Source organism: Pyricularia oryzae, chromosome 6 (assembly GCF_000002495.2).
Source record: "Pyricularia oryzae 70-15 chromosome 6, whole genome shotgun sequence".
NCBI lineage: Eukaryota > Fungi > Ascomycota > Sordariomycetes > Magnaporthales > Pyriculariaceae > Pyricularia > Pyricularia oryzae.
The window spans coordinates 2,707,499-2,734,723 of record NC_017853.1 but is presented as its reverse complement, the minus strand read 5'-3'; the positions used below and the strand labels follow the sequence as shown (position 1 = coordinate 2,734,723).

Here is a 27,225-nt window from a genome sequence, read left to right as displayed (position 1 = left end):
AAGACAAGGTGCTGGAAATGGACTCATCACACGTGACCTGGCGTTTTTCCCTTTCATCCCTGCAAACGAGCTTCGTACCGAATGCAGAAATCGCCCCAGATAAGACAAGATCCATCCCGCGTCATCAATTGCAAAAGAGAGCAAAGGGAAGCGAGGGCCAAAAAAATAGAACCATCCCGACCCGAAACACCAACTGACGATAATCCCCGATCTACCCGTTTCTTCGGCGGCCTTCAATGGGATCGTCCTCACGCATTCCCATCCCATAAAAGGGCCGCCCCTACGCTCTTAATGGTCCCGTCCTCTGGCTTGGCACCAGAGCGAACATGAATGCCGTCGATGCCTCGGATCACTACGAGATCCACTCGGGTGAGGACACGCCGTCGCTCCTCGTCGTCGTCATCGACACCAACCCGCGCGCCTGGGCCCTGCTGCGCGATGTGCTGCCAATCTCAAAGGCCATAGCCAACATCCTCGTCTTTGTCAACGCCCACCTCGCTCTCAGCAGCTCACATTCCGTCGCCGTCATCGCGGCCCACACCCACCGCGCAGTCTGGCTCTATCCATCGCCGCCGAAACCACCCGTCCGCGATGCCAACGACGTCGAGATGACCGATGCCGATGCCGGCAAGGACAAGAAGCAGCCTGCCACCTCATCAGCCAACAAGCTGCCTCAGTTCGCCCACATCGAATCCACCCTCCTCTCCTCGCTCCACGACCTGATCCAAAGCACCACCAAGGCGGAGCTGGCCTCGACCACGACAACCCTCATCTCGGGCGGACTGTCCCTGGCGCTCGCACACATCAACAAGACCAAGGAGCTCGCCATGGCCACTGGAATCGACGCCACCAAGGCCGAGCCCGCCGCGCCGGGCGTGTCGGCCTCCACGGCCGGCGCAGGCGTCAACGGCGGCGGCGGCTCCGCGGCCCGGACCGTGCTGCACTCGCGCATCCTGACCGTGTCCGTATCCGACTCCAGCGCCGACCAGTACATCCCGACCATGAACGCCGTGTTTGCGGCGTCGAGTGCCGGCGTACCCCTCGACGTGCTCGCCCTGCGTGGCGCCGCCCCGTTCCTGCAGCAGGGCGCATTCATCACGGGCGGCACCTACATCGCCGCCACAGAGCCGCGCGGCATCCTCGCCTACCTCATGACGGGCTTTGCCAGCACCAGCGGCGTCGGCAGCCAAGGCCTGCTCTTGAGTCCAGGGTCCGAGTCGGTCGATTTCCGCGCCGCCTGCTTCTGCCACCGGCGGGCCGTCGACACGGGCTACGTCTGCAGTGTCTGCCTGAGCATCTTTTGCGAGGTGCCTTCAGGCGCAGAGTGTCTGACCTGCGGGTCAAAGCTCGCGCTGGGTGCGTATGGCCACAAGCCCGCCGTCGTCCCACGCGTGCGCAAGAAGAAGAAGAGGAAGGTCGGCGTCAACGGGGACAGTAGAGAGGGAACCGGCACTCCACGACCTACATGATTGATGTTAGGGGAAGTCCTAGTTCAATAAGTTTCGAGGCGTTTGAGATGCCAGGGTTTTTGTGTCTGAATGTCAGATTGTGATACAATTTTAGAGGCATGCTGCCAAGGTTCATTCGGGAGAAAAAGAATTATCTAGATCGAGGTCTGCAACAATTGCAACTTGGGTTGCTTCTTATATCAAGGAGTTGGGCGAGGTGGGTACGTTTGGGTTCTTTGGCTTTTTCGTAGAGACATAACACTACCAGGGGCTGTGCCGTCGGCTACTATTACCTATATATCAACGACGGCATGACTTCTAAATCTTTCGAATACGTAAGTAATACGTTGAAGTGGAAAACTCCATCCGATAGTCGACAAAGGCCAGCTCAAGCCATTGGACAAGTTTGAGTTGTACCAAGGTATATAAGCACTTGATGATTCTACTTCCCGAACCTAAGCGATTAATTTAGACTATGTAGTGATGTGTACACATACCATATCCAGACTTTCCAATCTTCTAAAAAAAAATCAAATGCAGGTTACTCGACGCGATCGATAGAGAAAGTAAGACAGCAGGCTGTTACCCAAGTCGACGCAGATTATGGATGGCTAGAAGAATAACCAGAGTTCATGGTCTCCCCAGCGATTGCAGTGAAGTATTGGCTGTTGTGAGAAAGGCAAAAATACTCTAAAATGCTGTGATGTAACGCAGGGGGAAATACCATCATAGAACCCAGGCTTGAAAGACAGCCTTAAGCAATGCTAGATGTACGGTGCGTTTGTGTAGTTGCATCTAGAAGATCAAACTTAGGTGGTAATCCGTGAATACAGGTTTAGTCCTTGTCGACACGGCTGATATGTAGAAGCCAGGGCAGTATTGCCAGTCGATACTGGGCATCTGTCTTGATCAGATCGAAATCTTGAGACCGCCAGCCACGGGTCTGTGACGGCCATGTCTGGTCTCAGGGACACGAGACATGGTACAAAGAGGTTCTTTATCAGTCGAAGCAAAGGATGCGAGAGCAAAAGACTCTGTATTGTGTCCAAAAGTGAAGTAGTACCCTCTGGATGTTTTCTTGACAGCCATGATGCCGATGGCGGGCCGCGACTCCTGGTTCTGGACACCCGGATGGGCCATAAAGTCGTGGTCTATAAAGGACGTGAGAATCTTAGTCTCATTGTCCCGCGGCACATCGGAGCCATCTCTACCACGCACAGTGGAGAGATACAGTCGCTCAGCACACTTGTATGCTGCCATTGAAGTTGCCATATGTTCACCCGTCCCGGAGGTCACGGCTGCAACGGTCGTGCCATATTTGTCACCTTCGTCTGCTGGGATCACTGCCGTGCCAATACCGACCAGCGCCGCTGGGCCGACACGGCCGCGGTGCTTCATGCCGATGCCTCCAGATGAGGAGGCGGCTGCTATGTGACCTTGGTAGTCAATGGCGATGACGCCGACCGTGTCGTATATCTCGTCTTCGGATACCATATCCTGGGGAGCTTGCGCCCTATCAAGCTGGTCACCAGATGTATGGGAAGGCTGAGTCGGCGTGGCTGGGGCATTTAAAGATGAAGAGACTAGGTTTGGTTCCATGCTGCGGATTCGCTTGGCGGGAGGGGACCCATTGCTCACATTGCAAAGTCGCGGGCCCTGCGCTTCAGGCGTCATTGACTGTCGTTGACGACTTGCAATAGCGGCCTCGGTACGTTTCTTGCTTGTGCATGGCACATCCGCCCCATGTTGAGGGGAGTCAGGTTGGCCCTCATTGAAAGTACCTGTTGACAAGGCAGCGCTATGATCAAGACGGCCAGGTATGTGCATGCCAGAAGGTGCTGAGTGGCGTGGGCTGCCTGTTGCCTTTCTGAGTTCCTCAGTCCATTTTTCCCAGCGGTCTCTGGCGTTGATAGTGACCATCTCCTCATTATCAACGACCTTAATGCCATGCTCCTTGGCGTATTGGCGAGCACCCTCGCCAACAAGGAGTATGGGTGAGATCCGCCTGAGTGCCAACACCTTGTATGATTCGAGGAGAATCTTCTCGGCGAGCATGACAGGATATCGAACGTCTGAAGAAGAGGCAGGTCAGTATGTGCGAAATCTAATTTTAGACCCGGCCGTGTACAGGGAGAGGGGCCTTACGGGAACATGCACCAACCGCACCACTCCGGCCATTGTGGTCCACCACTGTGGCATCGCATTCCACTGTGCCGTCTAGGCACAAGTTACTGCCAACACCTGCATTTGTGATTATGTTGTCCTCGAGGCATTTGGTGGCCTCGACGACGGCGTCAACAGCAGAGCCGCCAGCGTTCATCTTGGCCATTCCCAGTTGGGCAGCTCTATACTCTAGGGTTAGCTGGTTCACACAGCGACATACGTTTCAGAAGTCTGTGAACATACCGGGAGCAGGCTTCCAGATGGTATTCCTCATTTGTGTGGCTGTGGAATCCGGCGCCGGCATGGACGAATATAGCGGCGACGGGCCTAGGCTTGCTGCGCAATCTGTCCATGACCATGTCGCCGCCGAAATCCTCTCCGGAACCACATCCATCGTAGTAGCCCGAGATGAACAGGCCGTTGCCCGGGACAGAGCCATTGTCGTCAAATATATCATCCAGGCGATTTCCGTGACTTTTACCATCAGCTCTCTCCGCAACCCGATACTTGGGTTCCACTGGGCCTTCAGCCGACTCGTCGCTGAACAAGCTGTCACCAGAGCTTGACTTGTTATCCCCTTCCATGATTGATAGGTTGTCCAACGTGAGTAGCTTAGCCGTGTCCCAAGCACACGGCATAGCCAGTCGTTGGGAAAGTAAAAGCTCTTAATATTTCGACTTGGGAGTATGCATAGACCGACCAGGCGAATATCGAATGAAACTTTTAATAGAGCCAAGCGTCAGACATAGGCAGCGGTGGGCGATGTTCCTGACTTGTAGGTTACGATTAGGTAGAAAACTCCCGCTGTGGTTTGCTAAGTGAGTCGATATCACCGACAAAGCTTGATCGTCAAAAAAACAAAGAGTGACCTGCCTAGAATCGAGCAAACTGAGCAAACCGAGCAAACCAGCCAAGAATAGAATACTTTGAGTAATCAATAAATATTAAGAGAATGTTACGATCTTTACTTTGAGCGAAGATCGGAGCAGAACCGTTCTCCGTCAACGCCACAGAATCAAGTGTGTCGAGGTGGAGTTGAACGGTTGAGGTGAGCCTGGGCGAGATAAATGGACTCCCAGATTCTCAAAAGAAACTAAAATGGCAGCTTCGATTGAAGAATGAAAGTGCAGCAGCAAACTGCGCTGAGACTTTATCAACTTTGGGGGGCAGCACCAGCTCCGGACAGAGAAGTACGACCGATGAGTTCTTGCAGATGAGCACGGCAGCTTCAGATACGGGCAAAGAGGTCTACAAGACAAAGTTCGTTACCTCAGCACAGATACGAGAGACGAAGAAATGTAGGTAGATTGAAGAACAAAAGCTCTTGTAACGTTGAAATTAACAGGTATGTATCTTGAGTCGACCGACCTCGAACAGGAAAGCTTTTGGGACTGCATATTGTGAAGGAATCAATCCATCTCACCATGGGCTTGCTTGTTTTTTCTCCTTGAATCCTTGAATCACAATGAAGAAGGACTGAAACCCAATTTGGCCAAAAGAAAAGTGACCAAAATGCGGGAGACCTATTGGGATTTTCTGGCTGCGTTCATCATCATTGCGGATTCATGCAGCTTTGTGTAGTAGGCGGATCCATGCGGAGCTTGCGTTGGGCATGTATGTTCTTGAGATATGGCAAGGAGTTGTTTTTATTTGCATGTCGTATTTATGAGTGCCCAGCTTGCTGCCGCAGAGGCTATATATTGTGCGCCACAACTCTTAGCTGTTCTGTGGCTTGCTTGGCCAACAGATGCGGGGCAATGACGAAGCTGAGCCACCCACTTCCAGGCACGTAATCCGGCCCACCTACCAAGCAAGCCAACCGTTGCAGCATCATCCACCGAGCAGCCCATCCCAACTGCTCTCGAGCGTCTCGCGATAACTCACAGCGCAGCCTCTATACTGCACCCGGAGGCTATAGCGCGACTGTTTCAGCTTTGCAGTAAAACCGAGCTCTAGGCTCACAACCGCCAAAATGGCTAACCAAACTCCCGCCGTTGTCATGGACAAGTGAGTTAGATGGAGCTCGAACTGCCCAACCTCCTAGCAACCGACCCCTCTCCCCAAGCTCCCTGCCTAGCAAAGCTTCACGTCACTCTCGCCAGCTGCAATCCGAGGCACTGGCCGTCGGGAATCTGCGCATTAGCTGACATGAAATCTGTAATCAAGCGGTACGGGGTTTTCAAAACTAGGTATGTTCTAATGATCCCAATGGCACCGCTTCGCCAAGTGGAACCTCGGAAGCAATCCTAGTCGCTGTGCTGACGCAACATAATCTCCCAGGTTTCGCTGGCAACGATTCACCTTCGTTTGTCTTTCCCACGGCGATCGCGACAAAGTCCGCCGGAGCATCTGGTGGCACTGGTTCCGGTCGGCCAGCTGTTGCTAACAAGCCGAGTTTCCTCACTGGCGGTGCTGGTCCTGGCGGCCACCTCTCGGGCAAACGCGGCACCGAAGATCTCGATTTCTTCATCGGCGACGAGGCCATTGCTGCCTCATCCGGACCCGGTAACTAATATCTCGCTCTCACGACGCGATGTCTGAACCGCGTCACTCGAGTATGCGCTGACATTTTACGGTTGGCCGCGCAGGTTATGGACTCCATTACCCAATCCGTCACGGACAAATAGAGAACTGGGTACGTCGCGTACTACCTACGGCGTGAGCTACGGTTCGTCTCGATAATTGCTGACGGTTGATTATTGCAGGACCACATGGAACGTTTCTGGTCAAACTCCATCTTCAAATACCTACGCGTAGAGCCTGAAGACCACTTCTTCTTGCTCACTGAGCCGGTACGAGCATAGCTTCGAAGTATCTTTATGAGCTGTTCAAGTGATTCTAACTCGACCGACCACGAATTCAGCCTTTGAACCCTCCGGAGAACCGCGAGAACACGGCCGAGATCTTCTTCGAGTCCTTCAACTGTGCAGGACTGTACATTGCGGTGCAGGCCGTTTTGGCCCTGGCCGCCTCGTGGACGTCGTCAAAGGTCCATGATCGCTCTCTTACCGGAACTGTCATTGATTCTGGAGACGGTGTTACGCACGTCATTCCCGTCGCAGAGGGCTACGTCATCGGCTCTTCGATCAAGTCTATCCCCATCGCTGGACGCGACATCACCTATTTTGTCCAGTCGCTGCTTCGTGACCGAGGCGAACCAGACTCGTCTCTCAAAACTGCCCAGGAGATCAAGGAGGAATACTGTTACGTGTGCCCTGACATTGTCAAGGAGTTCACCAAGTTCGACCGTGACCGAAGCCGATTTGCCCGTCATGTCGTGAGCCAGCCAGGCGGCAGGGAAGTTGGTGTCGATGTAGGATACGAGCGTTTCCTGGCACCCGAGATATTCTTCAACCCCGAGATTTACAGCTCGGATTTCTTGACGCCACTGCCGGTGGTTGTGGACGGAGTGATCCAGTCGTCGCCAATTGATGTCCGCAGGGGGCTGTACAAGAACATTGTTTTGTCGGGTGGTAGCACTCTGTACAAGGACTTTGGTCGCAGATTACAGCGTGATATCAAGCAGCTGGTGGACGCACGCATTCGTGCAAGCGAGATGCGTAGCGGTGGTGCCAAGAGTGGTGGTCTTGAAGTCCAGGTTATCACTCACAAGAGGCAACGTCACGGACCCTGGTTCGGTGGTAGCTTGCTGGGACAGACGCCGGAATTCAGGTCGTATTGCCATACTAAGGCCGAGGTATGTTCTGCTGTCGATCCATCAAAATACGACTTCTGCGGCTGGTTTGCTAACGTGTGGCGACCATTATCAGTACCAAGAATATGGACCTGGAATCGTCCGAAGGTTTGCTCTGCTGGGCGGCCCAGGAGGATCGTAAAGGTCTGTTAGTGTTTGATGAACTTGAAGCTGCGAGTGACAGACGGTTGGAGAAGGGAGACGATATCAGTACAATGTTAAAAATCAACAAAGCGGCAGGGATGTTAACTCGAGTCTTGGCTGCGAAATTGAAACGTATATCAGGAACAAGCCGATGGAGATGGTCTGTTGAAGCTATGAAATCAGTGGCGCCGGGGCTTCATGCTTACATTTGGCTGGAGACCACGATGGTTGTACGGGCGCCTATGCTGGCTCCGGTATCGGCATCGTGGACTTCTGAAGACGTTTCTATATGCAAGATGAGACGTGTATATAAATTCATTCTTACGGTGTTGAGTAAAACGGAGGCACAAAACGTCCACATTCCAAAAAAGAAATCACCTTCTATAGATCCCCGCACTTCCCCACATTCTCGTCGACAACAATATTTGATTCGAATTGGATCCGGGGTATCAGGTATGCATTTCCATTTTATCCCTTTCATCCGGGCCAGGATGGGGTGAGAAAGGCGTTGAAAGATAATGCACTTATGGTCTGACTGAGGTTCCATCCGCTTGCCCAGCCTGCGGCTCTTTGTACGCATGCTAAACGAGGAGTACGGCTGTAAGCGATAGGGCCCGTGTCGATTTGCGGAGAAATTTCCGCATTTTCATGCCTTGAAGGTGAACTGCCATTTCCCTTGACCCGTCAAGGCAACGCTGTGTAGTCTACCAAGTAATGTCTTGTGTCTTATTGTTCTCTTTATCGCCAGTATGCTCCTTGCACTTTCCCGAGTCTCCGGATGGACTAGACCTAGTCTAGGTTTCTGATCTGTGATCGATTTTTCTTACTTTTTGCATTTCAGAACGCATGATTTCTTATACCCTGCGTACCAGCAGAGCATATTCCAAGCCTCATCGCGGTTGTACTATTATGTAAATCCTCACCCACGATTTGAGGCCCGTCTCGGGAATAGCGTCGCATGATCAACTGGATGAACTTGCTTGTATAGGCTTAGAACCGCCACCCTCATCCCATCTTTTCCTTGCTCATGCAGCCATCAAAGTGTGATTCACGTGTTGTTCATCTCTTTGGTCCGGTGCTCGAACGATGCATACTACTCCGTGCTACTTGCAGAGTTGTGGAGAAAGGGCGGGGCCCCGCGTCTTTCCGTGACAATCAGAGAAGCTTGTTACTTTTTGTACCAGTACGTAGTAGGAATCTGTTCAAGGTCTATCCACCGTGGCCAATTCCTTCAAGCTTAAAACAAGATGTTGGTTCAAAGTAGCACAACTCTTAGACAAAACTTGAACCTTCCAAATCCGAGGCGTTTTTCCCCGCACCTTTTGGGAATGTGGAACCACTCAAACCTGCGCCTTTGGAGATGTGCGCTTCCCTTGGCCCAGAATATGCGGAGTCGAAAAGCTGCTTGTGCAGGTTTGGAGAGGGAAAAGTGAGGGATCTTCATGCTTCTGGGTCTTTTGAACTACATCAGATGATGTTTTGCTCGGCACTTCGGTGCGAGCGTCGGCTATGCGCTCATCAGTCTTTCCCCTTTCCCCCAAAGAGCAAGAAATGATTTGCCATTCCTCTCCTTAACCTTTCTGGTAAACAAGACGATATTCCTCGATCTCTTAGTTATCTATATATCTAGACTTCCCACATCGTCTGACCCCTTCCCGGCAGAGGAGGTTTTAGTCATCATCTCATCTCCCTAGAGCGTCTATCATCTCCGTGCTCATATACCTCTGTTTTTGTGCCCGCTGCCACTCGTTGCCACATTCTCCTCCGCATATCCCAGACAAATTTGAACGACGTGAGACAAAATGCCGGAAATCCCTACAGAACAATGGGCGCAGGTTATTGAGAAGACTGGCGGGCGTAAGTCAACCTCGCGTGTCCAGCATGCTTGCACATGATTTGCCCAAACCTCCCATGTGCGACATTGAGATGGGAGTTCTAGAAGCTTACCACCTCCCAAAACCCTTTGTACAGCCTCCGTTTACAAGAAGATCCCCGTGGCCAAGCCCGGTCCCGATGAGGTCCTCGTCAACATCAAGTACTCTGGCGTGTGCCACACGGACCTGCACGCCATGAACGGCGACTGGCCGATCCCGACCAGGCTCCCGTTCGTGGGCGGGCACGAGGGCGCTGGCGTCGTGGTGGCGCGCGGAGAGCTGGTCCAGGACGTCGAGATTGGCGACCACGTCGGCGTCAAGTGGATCAACAGCAGTTGCCAAAACTGCGACTTTTGCCGGTCCGCCAACGAGATGCTGTGCCCCAAGGTCACACTTTCGGGCTACACGGTCGACGGTTCGTTCCAGCAGTACGCAATCGCCAAGGCCGCCCTCGTCGCCCGCCTCCCCAAGGAGGTGAGCCTCGAGGCCGTCGCGCCGGTCCTGTGCGCCGGAATCACTGTCTACAAGGGGCTCAAGGAGACGGGCGCCCGCCCGGGCCAGTGGGTCGCTATCGTGGGTGCGGGCGGCGGCCTGGGTGCCATGGCGCTGCAGTACGCCCGCGCCATGGGCCTGCGCGTCATCGCCATCGACTCGGGCGAGGAGAAGCGCAGGGCGTGTCTGGAGGATCTCGGCGCCGCCGCCTTTGTCGACTTTGCCACTTCGGCAGACGTGGTGGCCGACGTGCGCAAGGTGACTGCCGATGGCCTCGGCCCCCATGCCGCCGTGCTGCTGGCCGTAACTTCGCGGCCGTTCCAGCAGGCGGCCGAGTACATCCGGCCTAGGGGCACCGTGGTGTGCATAGGTCTGCCATCCGGGGCCCAGATCAAGGCGGACGTCCTGGATATGGTGGTGCGCTTGATCACCATCAAGGGCAGCTACGTCGGCAACCGACAGGACACGGCCGAGGCTGTGGACTTTTTCGCGCGCGGGTTGATCAAGGCGCCATTCAAGACCGTCGGGCTTAGTGAGTTGGGGAAGGTTTTCGAGGCGCTGGAGCAGGGCAAGGTCGTAGGGAGGTATGTGCTTGATACGAGCAAGTGATTGCTTCCGTATGTCTGGGGGGTGTTATGGAGTGCGTTATGGTATATGAGGACCAGGTCAGTTACAGGACTGGTTTTCAGGCGTGGGATGAAGTAGTCGATGACAAAATGGTAGAGTCTGGCAGCGTGGAGTTGATGGATATGAGTGGGTTTCGGCGAAATTTGGGGGCTGCATCGAGTATTTTTTGGCATGGAAAGTCTTTTGACTTGCTTGTTCTCTTCTCTGTAAAATGATAAGTCTGAAATGAGTACAAGATATTCCATCCGGGATCGCATTTACACTTCACGTAGAAGCAGATGATCGAAACGCAGATGAGGGGTTGGTGAAGAGTCTAGTGAAGAGATAGGAAATTGATATTAAAACACAGGCCGTTCTTGCAAAGCGGCCTGGACAAGCCCTGAACACGAGGCTACCGTCATTTACGTAGACATTTGAGCGTCGCCATCGTCGTCCACCCTGGTCAGTACCGCTACGCCCTCGACATGGCTTGTCTGGGGGAACAGATCAAAGCCACGAACGCTTTCGATCTTATACCGAGCACCGCCGACAGGAGCCGGTAGGCCGTCAACATAGCCCCGGACCAGGATTCCAACATCCCTAGCCTGGGTATGTACATTGCAGCTGACATATACCAGGCGCTTAGGTTTAAAGACAAGCAGCTGGGTCAGGAAGGATACATCGCAGCCCTTTCGTGGAGGGTCGATAACCACGGCCGTCTCGTCCGGGTTGAATCCGTCGAGTTTCTGGAACAGTTTCGGTGCGTCGGCTTCAATAAACTCGCACTTTCCATCGGGGTAATTATTCAGCTTGGCATTCAACCCTGCTCTCTCAGTAGCCTGGCCGTCAATATCGATGCCGATGGCGCGACCCTTGACCTCATCGGAAATGAATAGAGGAGCGCATGTGATGGAAAACAGGCCAGACCCGCAGTAGGCATCGATGAGATTGGTAACAGAGGGCTTTCCATCCTCGTTGTTGTATGAAATGGCGTTCTCGCGAACATAATTGGTGAGGGAGGGCAGGATCGAGTTGTTGTTTTGGAAGAATGAGGAGGCCTTGTTCTTGAACACAAAGTTGTCGACATACTCGGTTGCCAATTGGCTGCCTTCGCTGATACATGACTTGATTTCAACAAAATCTTCTGTCTCAACCCTGACCTGATCATCGCGAATTGATGTTGGGATTGGCGTCTCGGCAGCGTCTTTCTTGTAGAACCTCTCAGTGCTCTCACGCAGTAGAATCGTTGCGCCGGCAGAGTAGGTGTCAAATTTGGAGGCTACAACCGCGCGTTCCCGCTTCATGCCTTTGTTGATCACTTCAGTGCCGATGGGGCACTCCTCGATGTCAAGCACAGTCTTCCTACCCTTCAGCATGAAGCCAATGGGCGGGACTTCTTGGTGTCGGATTGGTGGGCCTTGTTTTCTCCTGGCGCCAGGCGGCATGCTGAAATGAGGCGTGAGCTTGGTGCGGTAAGCGTACTGAAGAGGGCTACCTATAGTCGGGCCGGCGGCTGGGATGAGCTCAGGGGGCAAGTCTGAAAAGTTTTTGAAGGCCTTTTCAACAACCTTGCGCTTGTGGGCGAGTTGATCTTCGTAAGACATGGGCTGAAATTGGCATCCACTGCAGCGTGAGAAATGAGGGCAGTTGATCCTCTTGTCGTCGCGTTCCGCTGACGGCGTCACAACCGATACGAGGTCGGCCGCGCTGTGAGTCTTAAGATGGCGGAAAACCTTGACTTTGACAAGGTCGCCCGGCACTACAAATGATACCACGTATATCTGGTTGGAGCCTTCTTGGACAGCGAGCCCATCACCAGTGGACGAGAGTTCCAACACCTTGACGTCAATCTCAGTTCCAAGCTCTGGAAGCGTAGGTGCCTTGGTGCCCTCGGTATTTTGACCCTCTGTAACTGCCTCTGTGCCGGGCGCCGCCTGTTCACCATCTCTGGCGACGTCGCCCAGTGTTAACCTGCCCATCAAGTCCTTGAGATCAAGTGCCAGGACATCATCATGCGTGCCCTCAACCACGGTAAGTAAGCCCCTCTTCCTGAGCTTGGCTCTTTCTCTCTTTGACAGGTTAAACTGGGCCACGCCCTCTGGTACTGGGGACCGCTCCTTTCGCTTCTTGTTCCAACGTTGTTGCTTTCCTCCCTTCTTTTCGCCATTTTGATTGCTTGATTCTGAGGCAAGTCTATTCCAGGCGTCTGGATTACCAGCATTAACGCCCTCGACGGGAACCGACTTTGGTGATGAAGCCATCCTGTAGATAGAAGCAGTTTGGGTGAAACGCTCCTGGTTGGTGAAGATTCTGCTTTGAGGTGATTTCCACTTGCAAGCTCTGCTAGCGTGACGGAGTAGCAGGCTTGACATTGGCAATAGAGAATGAAATGTGGGGTGCGGGTTTGAAAATGGCAATCTGCAGCCTATTTTTGCAGCTTCAATCGACACCGGTATTTTTTTTTTTCCTCTCTGATAATTCGAGGGCACATGCAACCTGCATGTACCTACTTCAGCTTAGAGGGACAAAAAAAAAAAAAAGGATGTGACCCCTGCCCCGTCCTGCATATCTCCGATGCTTAACCAATCAAATCTCCTGAATTATCTAGCTTCGTTGATCGTTTTGATTGGCTCAAGAGTCAAGCTCTCACTGTATATTGGACAGTGCACAACGATCCGTACCGATGTTTGACGACCCCCCAAGCCCTTGCCATCTGAACGCTCAATAATTCTAGACGATGGGCCACTGCATTGTGCTCTCTTGATTCAGTGCGCATTCAAACTTCATTTACGTGTCTAAGGTAGGTTACTCACTGCAGAACTTTACCCTACCTAGAGCATATGAAATCACGAAGCCTCAAACCTCCCAGGAACTCACTCTGTCGAGCTTATCCATCCATGCTAAAATGTCTCACACTGTGCACCACCCTCATTAGTAGGATATGCTATAGGGTGGTCACGAGGTGGCATGGTGGATTGTGGGCGTCCATCGAGCCTCCGGATCGGCGCGGCTTGGGAATCATGGGCCGCGGTATCAACAGGGAGCCAGGCAGGCAGGTACCTTAGTGGCAGATAGATAAGCAAATATGTCAGACGTCAATCAAGCCCATTCTGAAATATTCGTTCGACAACCGTTGTTCATCGTTTTAGTTTCTCGTCATTTCGAAGCACCGTAGTCTTTTTTTTTCTTTACGTAATCGCAGTGGAATATATTCGCAATTTGGGTTTCCAGCTTCGGTGCACCGTTCCGAGCCGCCGATATGGCACATATAATGGGTGAGGCACACGTGGATTTGTAAACATTGGTACCAGCATGGATATTAACATCTATTTTGTGTCCAGCATCTGCCTTGCGGGCTCAATTGCCAGTGGCGCTTCTTCTATGGTCAAGCTCTCAGCTTCAATTGTCTTCTGCTCTTAACCTTCAAGTACCTCTCATTGGTTCCAGCCATGCCGGGTCTAGAGGTGCAGTGGCAAGCGAGAGCAAGATATGCTCCCAGATAGGTATCGATCTCATTGCACAAGGTGTACGTCTACTCGTTCCTCGGCCAAGCGTGCATGCCAGCTGATTTTGTCTTGTGATTTCAGGGGAACGCGGCAGACGCCATGGTCGGCACGAACCTCTGTGTAGGTGTCACTGGCATGTATCACAGTGGCATCGGTGGCGGCGGCTTCATGCTTGTTCGGGGCTCCGATGGCGAGTACGAGGTCATCGATTACAGAGAAACCGCACCGGCTGCTGCCTACGAAGACATGTATCGTGGAAATGTCCACGGTAGCATCCACGGCGGTCTCTCTGTCGGTGTTCCCGGTGAGCTGAGAGGTCTTGAGTATCTACACAGCAAATACGGGGTAGGTACCAGACATTTACCCAAGGTATCTAACCGACCTGGCAAATATGTGACTGACTTTGACTAGTCCCTTTCATGGAGATCCGTCGTATTGCCAGCAGTACAAGTTGCTCGCAACGGCTTCCCCGGTATGCGACCAATCTGTAGAGACCAATACCCCCTGACTGATGACTAACATCCGTTTAGTGACTGAGGATCTTGTACGTTACATGAAAGCTGCAACTGAACCAGGCCAGCCGAACTTCCTCGTGGAGGACCCAGCTTGGTCACAAGAATTCGCACCAAATGGTTGGTGGGACGCAGACATCCTTCTGGGGAACTCACGCGCACATAGCTGATGCAAACACAGGAACCCTGGTTGGACTTGGGGATATTATCAAGAGGGGACGTCTTGCTAGGTAAGTTCATGGCTATTGTCCTGAACGTCTAGTTGTAGTAAAACTAACATCAGATCGCTCGTTAAAGCACACTCGAGAAGATTGCACATCACGGTGCAAACGTCTTTTACGAAGGCGATATTGGTGAGCACTCATCCCTTTTTCCCAATTACAGCGGCTCATTTACTTACAACTTCCTCAGCGAAATCTATGATCGATGTCATCCAGGCCAACAACGGCACAATGACCCTAGATGACCTGAAAGATTACCAAGTCTCCAGGCCGCGGCCTGTGAGCGTAAATTTCAGGGGCTACAAGCTCTGGTCAACACCGTCACCCTCAAGCGGCGCCGTCTGCCTCTCCATCATGAAGACCCTAGAGCAGTACCCACCCGAGGAGCTATCGGCGACCCCGGAAAACATTAACCTCACTACCCATCGCCTCGACGAAGCCTTGCGCTTTGGTTACGGCGGGCGCACATCCCTCGGAGACCCAGCGTTCGTCCCGCACATCGACGAGCTCGAGTCTCGCCTCCTGTCCGAAAAGTCCGCAGCAGCCCGCCGCGCGCGGATCCTCGACAACACCACACAGCCAGTGGAAGCCTACGACCCCAACACCGAAGACAGCAGCAACGACGGCAGGCACTTCTACGCCAATCCGGGCCACGGCACCTCGCACATCGTCACGGCCGACGGCACCGGCATGACCATCACCAGCACGACGACCATCAACCTGCTATTCGGCTCGCTGCTCATCACCCCGGACACGGGCATCATCCTCAACAACGAGATGAACGACTTTAGCATCCCCGGCGTCCGCAACGAGTTTGGCTTCGAGCCGTCGGTGCCAAACTACATCCGCCCGGGGAAGCGTCCCTTGTCGTCCATCACGCCGCTGATCGCCGAGCGCATCGCCGACGGCTCCCTCGCCCTCAGCGTTGGTGCGGCCGGCGGCTCGCGCATCCTGAGCTCTACGTGCCAGGTGGCATGGCGGGTGCTCGAGCAGGGCCTGGGCGTCAAGGAGGCGGTTGCCGAGCCTCGCATCCATGATCAGCTCATGCCAAACGAGAGTTGGTTCGAGTGGGCATTTGACAACTCCACCGTGGCGGGCTTAGCTGCCAGGGGCCATAACGTGTCGTGGGTTCCGCCCATCTACTCTGCCGTTCAAGCCGTGCAGATGCTCGAGGACGGGACCTTAGTTGCTGCGAGGGAGATAAGGCAGAAAAACAGCGGCGGCCTGAGCATATAGCGGCTCTATGGATATTTGAATGTTTTGTTTTCTTGGATGATAGGCTCGGGTTGTCCGCAGGTTGTAGACGGTCGAGAAACCTTCTCACCCAAGCATACTACAACCATAATTGTAGAGGGCCTCTAGGTCTCATGTATGTCAACAAGTTTGTACGCATCTGGTAGATTTCACTTAAATATGATAAACAAATTGCAAAAACCACTTCACCGGTTGAAATAATTGCTGACATGATCGCACATAACAGCTATGCAACAATGCTCACACAACATTTGGTAACAAAAACCAGCGTATGTTGGCATGACAAAAAGCAGGATTTGGGCAAACAACTCCAATCAGAACAAAAGGTTAAACTCTGCCTCTATAATCTAGACTTTGTGAAAAAGGGTATCGGTGTCTTGTTGCTTATTTATCAATTCCTAGCACAGAATCATGAAAAATACTCATGCCACAGCTCAGATGGAATGCTCAGGTGTGTGAATGAAGTAGGGGAAATATAAGGAATGTATGAGAGATCGCACCCAAATCTCAACACAGTGCAACCAGTTTCTCCATTTGGTCAACCCACTTCTTCGCAAACTCCTCTTCCGTAAATCGTTTGGCAGACTTTCGGGCGCGCTGCCTTATGGCAAGGGGGTTAGGATGGGACAGAGCCTTCCGGAAGCCCTCAGCGAACTCTGTGGACGTTGTGGCATGGAAACCTACAAGAGATAGAGTCAGTACAGATTATCGATATGCGGCTTGAAGCCATCAAATATCGGCATGGAACAAAGACGCACCTGTAGGTTCTCCGTCGATTTCGGTGACGATGTCTAGCTTGGGTCCGCCACTGTCATGCACAACAGAGATGAGTCCAGCAGCCTGATACTCGACAACACCAATACCAAAATGCTCGTTCCACATGCCGTTGACTCCGACTGATGCCTTGCGAAGCCACTCGAGGATTCGAGGCCAAGGAGCGTCAAGATGGAACTCGACCCGATCCTTGATGTGCAATTCGTTGACCAACAAGCGCAGCTGGTACACACGCTTGGAGTCGCTGTCGTCCCGCACACTGCCAATCAGAACCAAGGTGGCACCTTTGGCAACATCCGAGCCGCTCTTGACGAACTCGGCGAACGCCTGAATAATGAGCTGATGGTTCTTCTCAGGCCTGAACTGTGCAATATAAACCAGTGCCTTCTCGCGTCTGCTCTCACTGTCTACGGACACCTCTACTTCTTGCTCGAGCTCGCGGACAGCAACTGGTGGATAAACCACAGCTACAGCGTTATTGGGCCTACCATTTCTCCTCGTGTTACGGAGTGGCCCCCAAAGCTTCTGTACGTGGTTTTGAGTCCAGGTCGAGTTGGTCATCACAACGTCAATCGTAGCCCCCATCCGACAGTATATTTTCGCGAACAGCTCCCAGTACAACTTCTTTGCTCTACCACGAGCTCCAACGCCCTGGCCAGCATTGACTCCTTGAGAGCCTACGGCGGAGTGAGGATTCAAAGAATCAAGCATATCGGTCGAGATGGTTGGGTAATGCACATAAGCGCCCGTGGGCATGGTATGGAAGAGCCATCTGCAAAGACCCAGAGCAAACGCGTAACCCATGGTGTCAACGAAGATGTCCGGCGTAAGCAGAGAGAAGGCATCCCACGCTATGATTATCGAGCCAAGTGACTGTCCGGCGAGAGTGAAGTGAGGCCAGGTCGATGCGAGGACCCAATGCCTAGTCGAGAGATACAGGAACTGTACTGTCGGCGGGTGAAGCATGATATTGAATCGGCTCTGCGAGATTTGTACTGGTCAGTGAATGACGCGTCAGGTCGTGCCATACCTATGTTTCAGGGCTTACAAACCTCGACCCTAGAAAGTATAGCCTCCTTGTTGACCTCGTGATCGCCAGTGTAGACTATACACTTGGCCTTCGGCCACTTCTGCTGCGTCGCTCGGATGGCAGCCCACAGGACACGTTCACCACCTCCTCCAGCATTGCTTCATAATCAAGCAAGGTCAGCAACTCAGATCTGTACAGAAAAGCCAATGTAGAAATACGCACCAGAAAGGGTGAAAGAACCCTACGATTCCATCCCATTCTTGCGCAGCCTTGCCACCATTGTCGGCGCTGCCCGCAGGCGTTTCAATACTCTCCCATTCCTCATCCGTGACACTCTTTTTCCTCTCCTGTCCACTCTCCGCGAATCGACGCTCGTCCTCGTTCATTATCTCGAGCAGCTGAGCCCGACGGCCTTCGGTTTTGCGCTTGAGGTACCATCCCAAAGCCGATCCTATTGCCCGCCAAAACCATGGTACAATAAAGAAGTAGAGTAAAGGCATGGCGGCTATGGTCGTGAAGGTGGCGTAGAGAGAGTAACTGCCTTGGGAGTCCTGGCAGCTGGATCCTGCTGACAGTGAGGAGGTCGAGCCCGAGGCGCACTTGTCGCTGTCGCCAAAGCCGTCCATAGCTGGCTGACTTGGGGGTAAACTTAGTCGGGCAGGCTTTGCGATTGTCCAAAGGCTCGGTGGTCGTGAGTAAGGTAAAAGGGTGGAAGGCGACCCCGCGCGTGGGGGAAGTGAACAGCAACTGAACTGGATGCCCTGAACGAATGATTAGAATCGGAGAAAAGTCAAGCAGGCAGGATGATCTTCTTCGGCTCAGCCAAGGAATAGAAGGATGGGCATGCCAGTCAACGTCGAGGCCCGCAGAAGCTCCAGGCCAGCTTGCTCCTTGAATACTGGAAAGAGAGAAAGTGGTCTGCTGCTCAAGGCGCTTGCACGGTATCACACGAGGTGCGGCCAGGTTCCAGTGTCCACGTAGCTCTGGTGGGTAACTCTGTCTCGGTAGCTGAACTATCGTCTACCCCACTTTGTACGATGCGAGTGCTACCCTACCTACAAGGGCCCGGTTTGTACAGTACGAGTATGCCAAAGGGCGCATAGAGCGAACCAGACCCACTGGTAGAAGAACCCTTAATGCAGGCCAAATATTCTTACCCGCTGCCGCGCAGTCGCGTCCAAACAGGCACGGTCGCTCCATTGAATTGAGTTCCACGTGGAGTCGTAAGGTGAAATAATTCGAAGCTCGGAACGCAAGGTACTAGAGAACTCACTTGTCATGTGCCGCAATTATAGCCACACCATATGAGCTCAAGTCAGACAGATACCTGATTGTCTCATGCTCTTGATTTGTGAGAACGATGCATCGGGGACAGTTTCCGCGCCATCTCAAAGGCACATTGCCACATTCTCTCACTCGAACCTGGCCACACCTCAGCCCACTGCACTCAACAAGAGTGGTCACGCCTAGGCTCGGGCACTCGCTGGGCTCCTTTACACCGAAGAGAACTTTTGTCGAAAGTGCAGTCACGCACACTCAAGAGCTCATTACAACATTTCATTTCTTCACCGGGACATCATGGTACATCACCATCGCCCTTGTGGCCTTTGGCGTGAACCTCGTTCGCCTCCCGTTTGTCATAAACACAAGACGCATGCAACAGCGGCGCCTTGAGCTCACCCCGCTGAATGTTGCATGGTATAATCGCATGATGAAGTCGGTACATACAAATCAGCCGAGGGCGATAGAGCAGCTTGAAAAGGAAGCCCAAAAGAAGACGGCTAAGAAGATGAAGAAGATCTACAGCGACTTCGGCTTGCAGGCATGGAAGGCCTTCTCCAGCGGCATTATCACAATTCCAATATGGCTTGGCGTGATGGAATCACTCAGAAGACTTTGTGGTGGTCCTACAGGATTGATCGGGGCCCTCTTTTTCAACGAGGGCGAGGTCACTGATGCGACTGCCATCGCCGGACTATCTTCAGACACCAGCTCGCTGGCCAATGCTGCTTCCACTGCAGTAGACACTGCGTCTACGGCCGGTATAAGTACGATCGCAGACGTCGCCATCCCGGCTGCGACGACGTTAGAACCGTCCCTTGCGACGGGAGGGCTTCTCTGGTTTCCTGACCTGTTGGTCCCCGATCCTTACCACGTTTTACCATGGCTTCTCTCCTTTACCATGGCAGCAAACCTCGGACTCGTTCCTACGAGTGTAAAGGCAGCCCGGGAGCTACTTGGAGGAGGCCCATTGGAAAAATACAGCGACAAGATAAACCCGAGGACAAGATTGCGGCGCATACTTCTCATTTGTTCGATAAGCATCGCCCCCGTCACTATGTATTTTCCAGCGGCTTTACATGTGTACTGGATCTGCACCTCATGCATGTCCGCACTGATGACGGAAGTGATTTTTCGGTGCATGCCACTACCAGCGCCCACGGCAGTCATCGCCTCGGGTCAACATCGGGTTATGTTGTTGCCACGGCCGGAGAAAGAGGCCTCGAGGCGTCTGAGTGTATTTGACTGAAACGCGCTGCTTAAAGATAGCTGTATAGACAAAGCTAGACATGCACACCAATCGACAAGGTGCTTAATAACAAAGAGAATAAGGATAAAAGACTAAAAGACTCCGCAAACGCCAGCTGATGGATGATATTATACAGTGACGCTGCAGTGTCATGAGAAAAATAGCATTCTGGTGAACTGTAGTGTCTGTCCGTCGCGGCTATGAATTTGACGACTTACCACGACCTCCGTCACCATTTGACCCTTATCCAAGGAAAATGGCAAGCAAAACAATCGTCAGAATAACCGATAGAATCAGGAGCAAGCAGCAAGCCTTGCTACGAGCATTCTTCTGATACCTCGCGGCGCTGCGCAGCTCATAGTCAGCACCCCTGGTGTCTGTCCTCACATTCTCGACATTGTCGACTATGGTGTCGAGCTGCTCGCCTTGTTCCGACACGATCTGTGCCACTTGTGAGAACAAAACGTTGAGATCATTGACGCCCTGTTCGATGTTGCGTATTTCCTCCTCGCGCTCGATGATCAACGCCTCCTGGAAATCCACCTCGTCCTGTGGTGCGAGCCTGAGAACTTCCTGTTGCTGTTGTTGTTCGAGATATTGTCCGTCCTCTCCAGCGCTCCGGATGCCACCCTCTTCGTCTGTCACTGCTTTTGCGGCGCTCACTGATGCCCTTTGTTTTTCCAAGGCTTTTCGTTGGAGGCTCTGAAACTCTTGTAGAGAGGCTTGCACTTCGCGGGAAGCCTTTTGTTGTGTGTACTTTTGGGTTGGCTGAGAGAGAGTTCGAGTCAGTACATGACAAGCCAACAATACCCTACTACCAAAGCTTCATACCGTAACGTCTTCCCACGATTGGAGTTTCTTGACAGCCTCGCCCAGTTGCCTGAATGTTTCCCTCGATTCCTCTAGCAAATCGTGCACCCTTTCCCTCACACGTGCGGTATCTCGTCTTGTACCGAGGTGGCTGATCTCTGTGCTGAGCCTGGAAACGTTGCCGTTGACTTTGAATAGTTTGTTGTTTATGTCTTGCGACACACGCTGAAAATCGGGGTCGTCGACATACCCGCGGCTGTTATCTCCCCGTCGCTGCTGCGCTTCCAGCGAAGATAGCTGATCGAATGACATTGTGACGAATCAAGCCAAGTACGCACAGTCTGAGCAGAAACCGCGGGATGTGTATCAAGCTATAAATTCCACAGAGTGAGATATTGATGATGGGTGTGTCGTCGGGATGGTTGATGCCTGCCTGCCCGTGACGTCCGGTCTGCACGCTCCAAGTCCACGGTCGGCTGGTGTGGCTGAGATTGCGTCAACTGTGCGGGGCTGACCAATCATGAGAGCTTCTATGTCCCCACTTCTGGTGAACGCTCTCGATGGTTGCCATCTTTTTCAGCAGCCAGCAAGTAGTACAAGCTCCATTCCTCGATTAAGCTGAACTCAGTAGGCAAGGCCTGTAAGGTAGGTACAGCTCATTCCTTTTTCGCCCCAAATTCGCAGTTAGGCAAAGCCTTGTGCGTGAAGTCAAAGAAAGTCACTCAGGCGCTGGTCAATCTACACCTCAGTGGTCTCAGTTACTCAATGCGGCTCAATGCATATTTGCGATGCAGCAAGGCAAGCTAGCCAGCGCACACTTGGTAGTACTAAGCAACTCATGTACCTGTTGGTGCTTGGACTCCATGATTAACATGTGCCTGTGAAAAGATGTGGGTCATATTTTACCTGCTGAAAAACGAAGCGCACTCTGAGCGATAGCAATGCTCTCGCTTATCGTGGCGGCGCGACCTCCACTAGTCTAATTGCGGGTTTCCAGCGCGACCAAGCTTCCAAATCTTTTTTATTGACATGACAGCTCAACCCCAATCGCCCATCACCACGTAACACGAGACCACGAAGCATGCGCCGTCAGGATGGCGCCGCCCACGGTCAGACGGGCTCCTTATAAGGACTTCCTTCAGCCTGCATTTCATAGACGGTTTTCATCAACAGCCACTGTCATTCTCGCCATCGCATACTTGGAGTCTGTGCTCTTGGCGAAATGGAACTCGTGTAAGTAGTGCGCCAGAAGCTTGTATGCCTGGCTATTTTAGAGGTGCGCGGGAGAACGAGAATTTACTAACGTGATTTTTTCTTGGCAATTCTTAGACCTCTGGACATGGTTTCCCATTGGACCAGCTGGCATTCGGACTTTCTTCATTTTCCTCTGCGGTCTGTTTGTCCTCATTTTGCGGATAGCCCAATACCATGTGGGGATCCGAATCTCGAACTCGGGACTTGAGACTGTCCAGCAACATGCTCTCAAGCTTCAAACCTTGGAGGCTGTCGTGTCTTATGTCCTATCGAGCTGGCTTTTCAGCCAAACCTACCTGGGAGCGGTTCCGTCTTCAGCCAACCTCGACTGGATCACGTACTTCAACGGGGACCGTCCTCGCTTGAACGAGAAGCCGATATTCTTCACTGTTCACTTCATCATTCTCGGCATCTACCAGGCAGTTTCGCACATCTACTATGATCAAGATCGTCTGACACTTGGTGTCGCTAAACCTCGCAAGGAGGGAAAGGCGGGCGCTGTGGACACTGGGAGCCAGTTGAAGAAGTTTGGAGAGCAGTTACCTGCGATATTCAGGGACTCCCTCTCTATATCGCTCGTTACCGTCGTTCTGAGCGCTGTCATCTACCCTATCTTTTTGCGGTCCATGGTCTGGGGGCTTGCTCTCTCTATGTTCCGCCCTTTTTACAGTATTACCCATGTTAACCTGGTCCCGCCAACCCTGCCATTCACCTTCTGGCTGCTTCTTCGCTGCATCTCTTCCACCTTTATGCTATCTTTCATCTGGCTGTCGGGTAACACGGCTTTCTCGATACTTCTCACCCGTGACCCGATCAAGAATACAAAGCCCCTCACATCAGACTCCAAGGATCCCAATGGAAGTCTGCTGAACGGCCTGAAGAGCAAGAAGCTTCCCGTAAAAGTAAGTTTACTGATATGAGCTGTGCCTGAGATACTCTACTGACTGGCTAATAACAACACAGTGTTTTGCGATGTGGGAGTTGGGACTCATTGCGTGCGATTTCGACGTTAGGCGCAAAGCAATCTATGAAGACATTGACCGCAAGGATGGACCGGTGTGGGCGCAAGTCTTCAGGGTTTGTCTTGAGGTCATCAAGGAGATGGAGACGAATATTGACAACTACGGCAAGGTACCTACGCCTGCACCCGCAACTGAGGCAAATTCTAGCGCGGATGGGAGGTTCTCTGAGGAAGTCCAGCGGGGCATTCAAGCGCCGAAAAACGAGTCCATTGAGATCAAGTCATCGAAAAACGCTTTCAGGGCCGAGGTGGAAAAGTATGTCGACAAGCTAGCAAGAGACCCTAGCAGGGCATCTCGGCTTGACGATGTAGGGAAGGCTGCTGGAGAGGCTAAACAGAAACTCCTGGAGATGAGGAACCAGCTAGCAGTTTCCGACGACCCTCAATACCCATTCCAGCAATACATTCGGAACATACTCAGCTCACCTGTCGGCTGGCCACTCCGGCAGGACTATAGCAGACGACTTACCGCAGCCGTCTTTGGTGCTCCCTACGGCGAACCGAGCTTGTTCGTTAACGCCACAGTGGCGCTCAGTCAATTGGCTGTTCGCAGTCTCCAGGAGGACAAGTACGGAAACGTTCAACGCGACGTTGCGACCATCATCCGGAGTCTTACATCCGTTACGCAGAAGTTGGATACGTTCAAAAACAGCCTGCCCTTTCATTGGACAGACGTTCAGAAGCACAGGAGTTGTCCTGAAGTGGAAATCGTGCTAGAGGCACTTAGAGATGGCCTATCAGAACTGGTTTTGAACTTCGAACCATACAGGCGGGATTTGAGGCTTAGTCTGACGGACATGCGCCTGGCACGTGAGGCGATAGGGGTCGCAGAGACTGCAGTTGAGCCTACGCCCCAGGCGAAAAGGGCGGCCAAGCCACCTGCTCCCGAAATGCAAGAACTGAGGTAAAAGCGGGTGGAGGGTCTTAAGTTCCGCACTGCATGGATGGCGTAATGATGGAGTCGATTCACACAAAAGAGGAGATCATTTTCAGCGCTAGCATCAATCAAAAATGACAGTTTTTTCTCGAGATGTTGTTAACTTGTTAACATCCGTCTTGTTTGGTAATCTGAAGTCAGCAGATCAATGTCAGCAGTCTTAGGAGTGATTGATTTAGCAATGCGGATTGCTCCCTGCCAGGTGGTATTAGCATGTGGAACCGTGACCCACGTGCATTTTGCCGAGCCAAGAACGAAATGTGAACTCATTAATCTGCAGAAGCATGTGGGTCCCGGTCCATCCTCTAATTCCTCTCCCTAGCGCGGCGCCGCCGGCACAACGGACTTGACTTGCTTGAAAAAAGAATAAACAAGGTGCTGCGCCCACACGCACCTTTGCGGCCGAGCCAACGAAGCTTCCCAACCACCGTTGTTACCTCTCCAACGCCCGCGCTCATCACTTGCGACTTGAACCGGACCGCTAAAGCACCCGCCTCGAAAAAAGTCCGACGACAAAGCGACATCAATCAAAAAAAAGTCCCAGCCTATGCCTTCAATGTGCCTGCCCGCATAGCCATGCTGACTCCAAGTGCGCCCGCGCTCTTTTTATTTATCACGGTGTTGGGCACACGGCCAGAGGCCAATCGCAGACGACAATTATCAAATTACACCGACAGTGATATAAGCAGCACCAAACAAAGATAGCAAGGATTCTTGGGCGACATGCGTCTGGCACCACAATGCTGTCAGCAACACGCGTGTTCCGCATCGTGTACAAAACCTTTTACCTCCTCCTTTACATCCTCTTGCTTATTCTCCTACTCGGTTCACCGGCGGACATCATCTACCAGTCGCTATGGGTGCCACCGAAACACGAATACTTTGTCATTGTGCTGTCGGCAGCATACTTTGTAACGATCTTTATCGTCTCCTTTGTTTACTCGATGCGACTATGGATCAACCGGGGAGTCTTGGCTGCCATTCCGAGGTCGAGAATTCCGATCGATAAAGGCGACGTGCCATCCTCGATTCGCAAGGAGATCGTCTCTGGGCTAAGTCGGAGTGCTTCTATTGCCTTTGATGCACGACCGCGGGTTCTTCCACCTTCGTTGTCTGCCCCATTTGGGGCTCACGTCGGTCAATACGGACGGGGACAAAACGAATCATCTACAGGAGTTGCGTCGGATGGGGGTCGGTCGGGGACCCCGCAAGAAAAGCAGAAGAAGCGGTTCAAATTTCCGACGTTGAAGAAGACATCGACAGTTGGAACAGAAGTGGGAGTCAACTTCCCCCCGCCCAAACCGGTCTGGGGGGAGATCGAGCACAATGGCTGGGGCTCCCCGCTTTCACCGGACTTTCCTACGCTTGAGTACGCCACAGTTATCTCGGAGCTGGCCAATCTTATCGAGGCCAAGGCGGTCACGTTGGCGCCAGAGGTTCCCCTATCCGCGACTGCTTATGAGTCGAGCATGGGGCCGGATGGGCAACAACTAGGACACGCGCATGGTCTAGGAATGCGGGACCCAGGAGCAGTCGCACTCCTCCAACGGGGGAGTTTGGGTATGCGTGACTATCTCGCGAGCCTCGCGGAGCTTGGAGTCCTGCCTCCATCTCAAACGGCGGCCCAGTTTCTTGTCGCATACGAGCATGCGCGCTTCTCGACACGACCGCTTTCAGCACGTCGCTTTCGCGAAGTAATGCAACTATTTGCAGAGCTCTTGCGCTCGATGGTTCCAATCGACCCGATGTCGCTGTACGTCAATGGCCACGATGGACGCGACCAAGACGACAATTCGGAGCATCGTATCAGCAGAGACAGTGATGGCGGAGCTGCAGCGCGATCGAGCGATATGGACATAGACGATGATGCACCCGCAGCTACGGCCACACCGAGCACCTTTGGAATACCCAGCCACTCCAATGGCAACAGTGGGATGCGCTTACACGGAGCTTCTACTCCTCGCAGCTCAAGTCCATCTATGTCGATGCGGACAGACAGCTCGGAAACTACGGGATCATCTGGGTCTGAGAGCAGCAAGGCGTCTCAAATCAGACATCGTCACAGGCGCCGCCGACAAATGCGGCATCCCCACGCCGTTAGCGCGGGGGCACGCGCCTCTTCATGGCAGTACAAAACTGCTCCTACCACTCCCAAGGACCTAAGAATGGCCCCAGGAAAGTCTCCTTCGGCCAGGACAATGGCCACTGCCGCTGCACTTGAGGCGGCGTTCTCGTCACTACCATCATCCTCATCCTCATCACCACGACTAGCGGCATCTCCAGACAGACTGTTCAGGAGCAATTCTCGCAACAGCATTGCCAGTTTTGCACAGAGCAGGCATCCCTATCCAAATAGCCAAGCTTCATCGGGGAGTTTAAGGTCGCTAGCTTCGGCGGGATCGGTTGTTGTGAGGCTTCGGGACCGGTAGTATTATAGTCCCTTAGCCCAGGAGATCTCAGTGGACGGTTGATATGAACCCACACGCTGAGGTCCTCATAAACCCTGCAGGCTTCTTAAAAGGCTTTTGATTATTTGCTCGCGGGAATTCCCTACGAAGTTTCCCCGAGTTATACGATGCAGAGCTCATGACGCTGTTAAACAAGAAGCAGTGCGACACTGCAGACTTGTGCTGAGCCTATTATGCTCTCTACTGAGGGACAGACACATGTATTTTCTTCACGATGCTACGTTTGTATACCAAATATTTTGTTTTCTTTTTTTTTCTTACATGGGGTATACAGGGTTAGGTCCGTATTGGTGTCACCGGCGATTAGGCGTGTCAGGATATTGGTAATTGCATAATTCTAATCTTTGTCAACATATGCTCATAGAAACGTGCTATGATGGAATGAAGTGCGTTATCAGTTTGACAACGTACAAGAACTTTGTTTGCCAACGCGGTAAGAAACCGATAGATTCTCAGCAACAAGGAACGCGCCAACTGGCTTGCGTAC

The 27,225-nt window shown here is 52.6% G+C and overlaps 11 protein-coding genes across 11 annotated transcripts; 7 read left to right on the top strand and 4 right to left on the bottom strand.

The window, feature by feature from the left end:
• The first annotated feature begins 94 nt into the window (after positions 1 to 94).
• On the top strand, positions 95 to 2,002 carry MGG_03877 (RNA polymerase II transcription factor B subunit 4). Its single transcript, XM_003719954.1, has one exon. The coding sequence runs from the start codon at positions 327 to 329 to the stop codon at positions 1,467 to 1,469; it is 1,143 nt and encodes a 380-aa protein (XP_003720002.1). The 5' UTR covers positions 95 to 326; the 3' UTR covers positions 1,470 to 2,002.
• MGG_03878 (asparaginase) lies at positions 1,895 to 5,263 on the bottom strand. Its single transcript, XM_003719953.1, has 3 exons — positions 3,855 to 5,263; positions 3,594 to 3,793; positions 1,895 to 3,520 (listed from the first exon to the last, which is right to left on the bottom strand). Exons 1-3 carry the CDS (start codon positions 4,247 to 4,249, stop codon positions 2,358 to 2,360), a joined length of 1,758 nt encoding a protein of 585 aa, XP_003720001.1. The 5' UTR covers positions 4,250 to 5,263; the 3' UTR covers positions 1,895 to 2,357.
• A 168-nt stretch (positions 5,264 to 5,431) lies between these two features.
• MGG_03879 (actin-like protein 3) lies at positions 5,432 to 7,994 on the top strand. Its single transcript, XM_003719952.1, has 7 exons — positions 5,432 to 5,618; positions 5,778 to 5,800; positions 5,892 to 6,116; positions 6,200 to 6,246; positions 6,317 to 6,403; positions 6,475 to 7,308; positions 7,382 to 7,994. Exons 1-7 carry the CDS (start codon positions 5,584 to 5,586, stop codon positions 7,445 to 7,447), a joined length of 1,317 nt encoding a protein of 438 aa, XP_003720000.1. The 5' UTR covers positions 5,432 to 5,583; the 3' UTR covers positions 7,448 to 7,994.
• Positions 7,995 to 8,586: 592 nt separating this feature from the next.
• On the bottom strand, positions 8,587 to 12,928 carry MGG_03881 (tRNA (uracil-5-)-methyltransferase). The gene has a single exon (XM_003719950.1). It carries the CDS (start codon positions 12,791 to 12,793, stop codon positions 10,844 to 10,846), a length of 1,950 nt encoding a protein of 649 aa, XP_003719998.1. The 5' UTR covers positions 12,794 to 12,928; the 3' UTR covers positions 8,587 to 10,843.
• MGG_03880 (alcohol dehydrogenase 1) lies at positions 8,850 to 10,704 on the top strand. The gene is made up of 2 exons (XM_003719951.1): positions 8,850 to 9,306; positions 9,421 to 10,704. The coding sequence occupies exons 1-2, from the start codon at positions 9,252 to 9,254 to the stop codon at positions 10,422 to 10,424; spliced, it is 1,059 nt and encodes a 352-aa protein (XP_003719999.1). The 5' UTR covers positions 8,850 to 9,251; the 3' UTR covers positions 10,425 to 10,704.
• A 507-nt stretch (positions 12,929 to 13,435) lies between the features above and the next one.
• Positions 13,436 to 16,106, top strand: MGG_03882 (gamma-glutamyltransferase). Its single transcript, XM_003719949.1, has 8 exons — positions 13,436 to 13,696; positions 13,763 to 13,947; positions 14,009 to 14,272; positions 14,339 to 14,399; positions 14,458 to 14,559; positions 14,621 to 14,669; positions 14,737 to 14,792; positions 14,851 to 16,106. The coding sequence occupies exons 1-8, from the start codon at positions 13,681 to 13,683 to the stop codon at positions 15,894 to 15,896; spliced, it is 1,779 nt and encodes a 592-aa protein (XP_003719997.1). The 5' UTR covers positions 13,436 to 13,680; the 3' UTR covers positions 15,897 to 16,106.
• Positions 16,107 to 16,140: 34 nt separating this feature from the next.
• Positions 16,141 to 18,787, bottom strand: MGG_03883 (alpha-1,2-mannosyltransferase alg-11). The gene is made up of 4 exons (XM_003719948.1): positions 17,941 to 18,787; positions 17,741 to 17,876; positions 16,673 to 17,669; positions 16,141 to 16,594 (listed from the first exon to the last, which is right to left on the bottom strand). Exons 1-4 carry the CDS (start codon positions 18,342 to 18,344, stop codon positions 16,422 to 16,424), a joined length of 1,710 nt encoding a protein of 569 aa, XP_003719996.1. The 5' UTR covers positions 18,345 to 18,787; the 3' UTR covers positions 16,141 to 16,421.
• Positions 18,788 to 18,892: 105 nt separating this feature from the next.
• On the top strand, positions 18,893 to 20,347 carry MGG_17733 (uncharacterized protein). Its single transcript, XM_003719947.1, has one exon. It carries the CDS (start codon positions 19,079 to 19,081, stop codon positions 20,246 to 20,248), a length of 1,170 nt encoding a protein of 389 aa, XP_003719995.1. The 5' UTR covers positions 18,893 to 19,078; the 3' UTR covers positions 20,249 to 20,347.
• Positions 19,729 to 21,448, bottom strand: MGG_03885 (SNARE domain-containing protein). The gene is made up of 2 exons (XM_003719946.1): positions 21,080 to 21,448; positions 19,729 to 21,016 (listed from the first exon to the last, which is right to left on the bottom strand). Exons 1-2 carry the CDS (start codon positions 21,368 to 21,370, stop codon positions 20,492 to 20,494), a joined length of 816 nt encoding a protein of 271 aa, XP_003719994.1. The 5' UTR covers positions 21,371 to 21,448; the 3' UTR covers positions 19,729 to 20,491.
• Positions 20,253 to 24,404, top strand: MGG_17732 (uncharacterized protein). The gene is made up of 3 exons (XM_003719945.1): positions 20,253 to 22,291; positions 22,388 to 23,214; positions 23,276 to 24,404. The coding sequence occupies exons 1-3, from the start codon at positions 22,153 to 22,155 to the stop codon at positions 24,239 to 24,241; spliced, it is 1,932 nt and encodes a 643-aa protein (XP_003719993.1). The 5' UTR covers positions 20,253 to 22,152; the 3' UTR covers positions 24,242 to 24,404.
• A 292-nt stretch (positions 24,405 to 24,696) lies between these two features.
• MGG_03887 (uncharacterized protein) lies at positions 24,697 to 27,045 on the top strand (the record flags this gene model as incomplete). The annotated part of the gene is made up of 3 exons (XM_003719944.1): positions 24,697 to 26,023; positions 26,237 to 26,678; positions 27,019 to 27,045. The coding sequence occupies exons 1-3, from the start codon at positions 25,011 to 25,013 to the stop codon at positions 27,043 to 27,045; spliced, it is 1,482 nt and encodes a 493-aa protein (XP_003719992.1). The 5' UTR covers positions 24,697 to 25,010.
• Between the last annotated feature and the right edge of the window lie 180 nt (positions 27,046 to 27,225).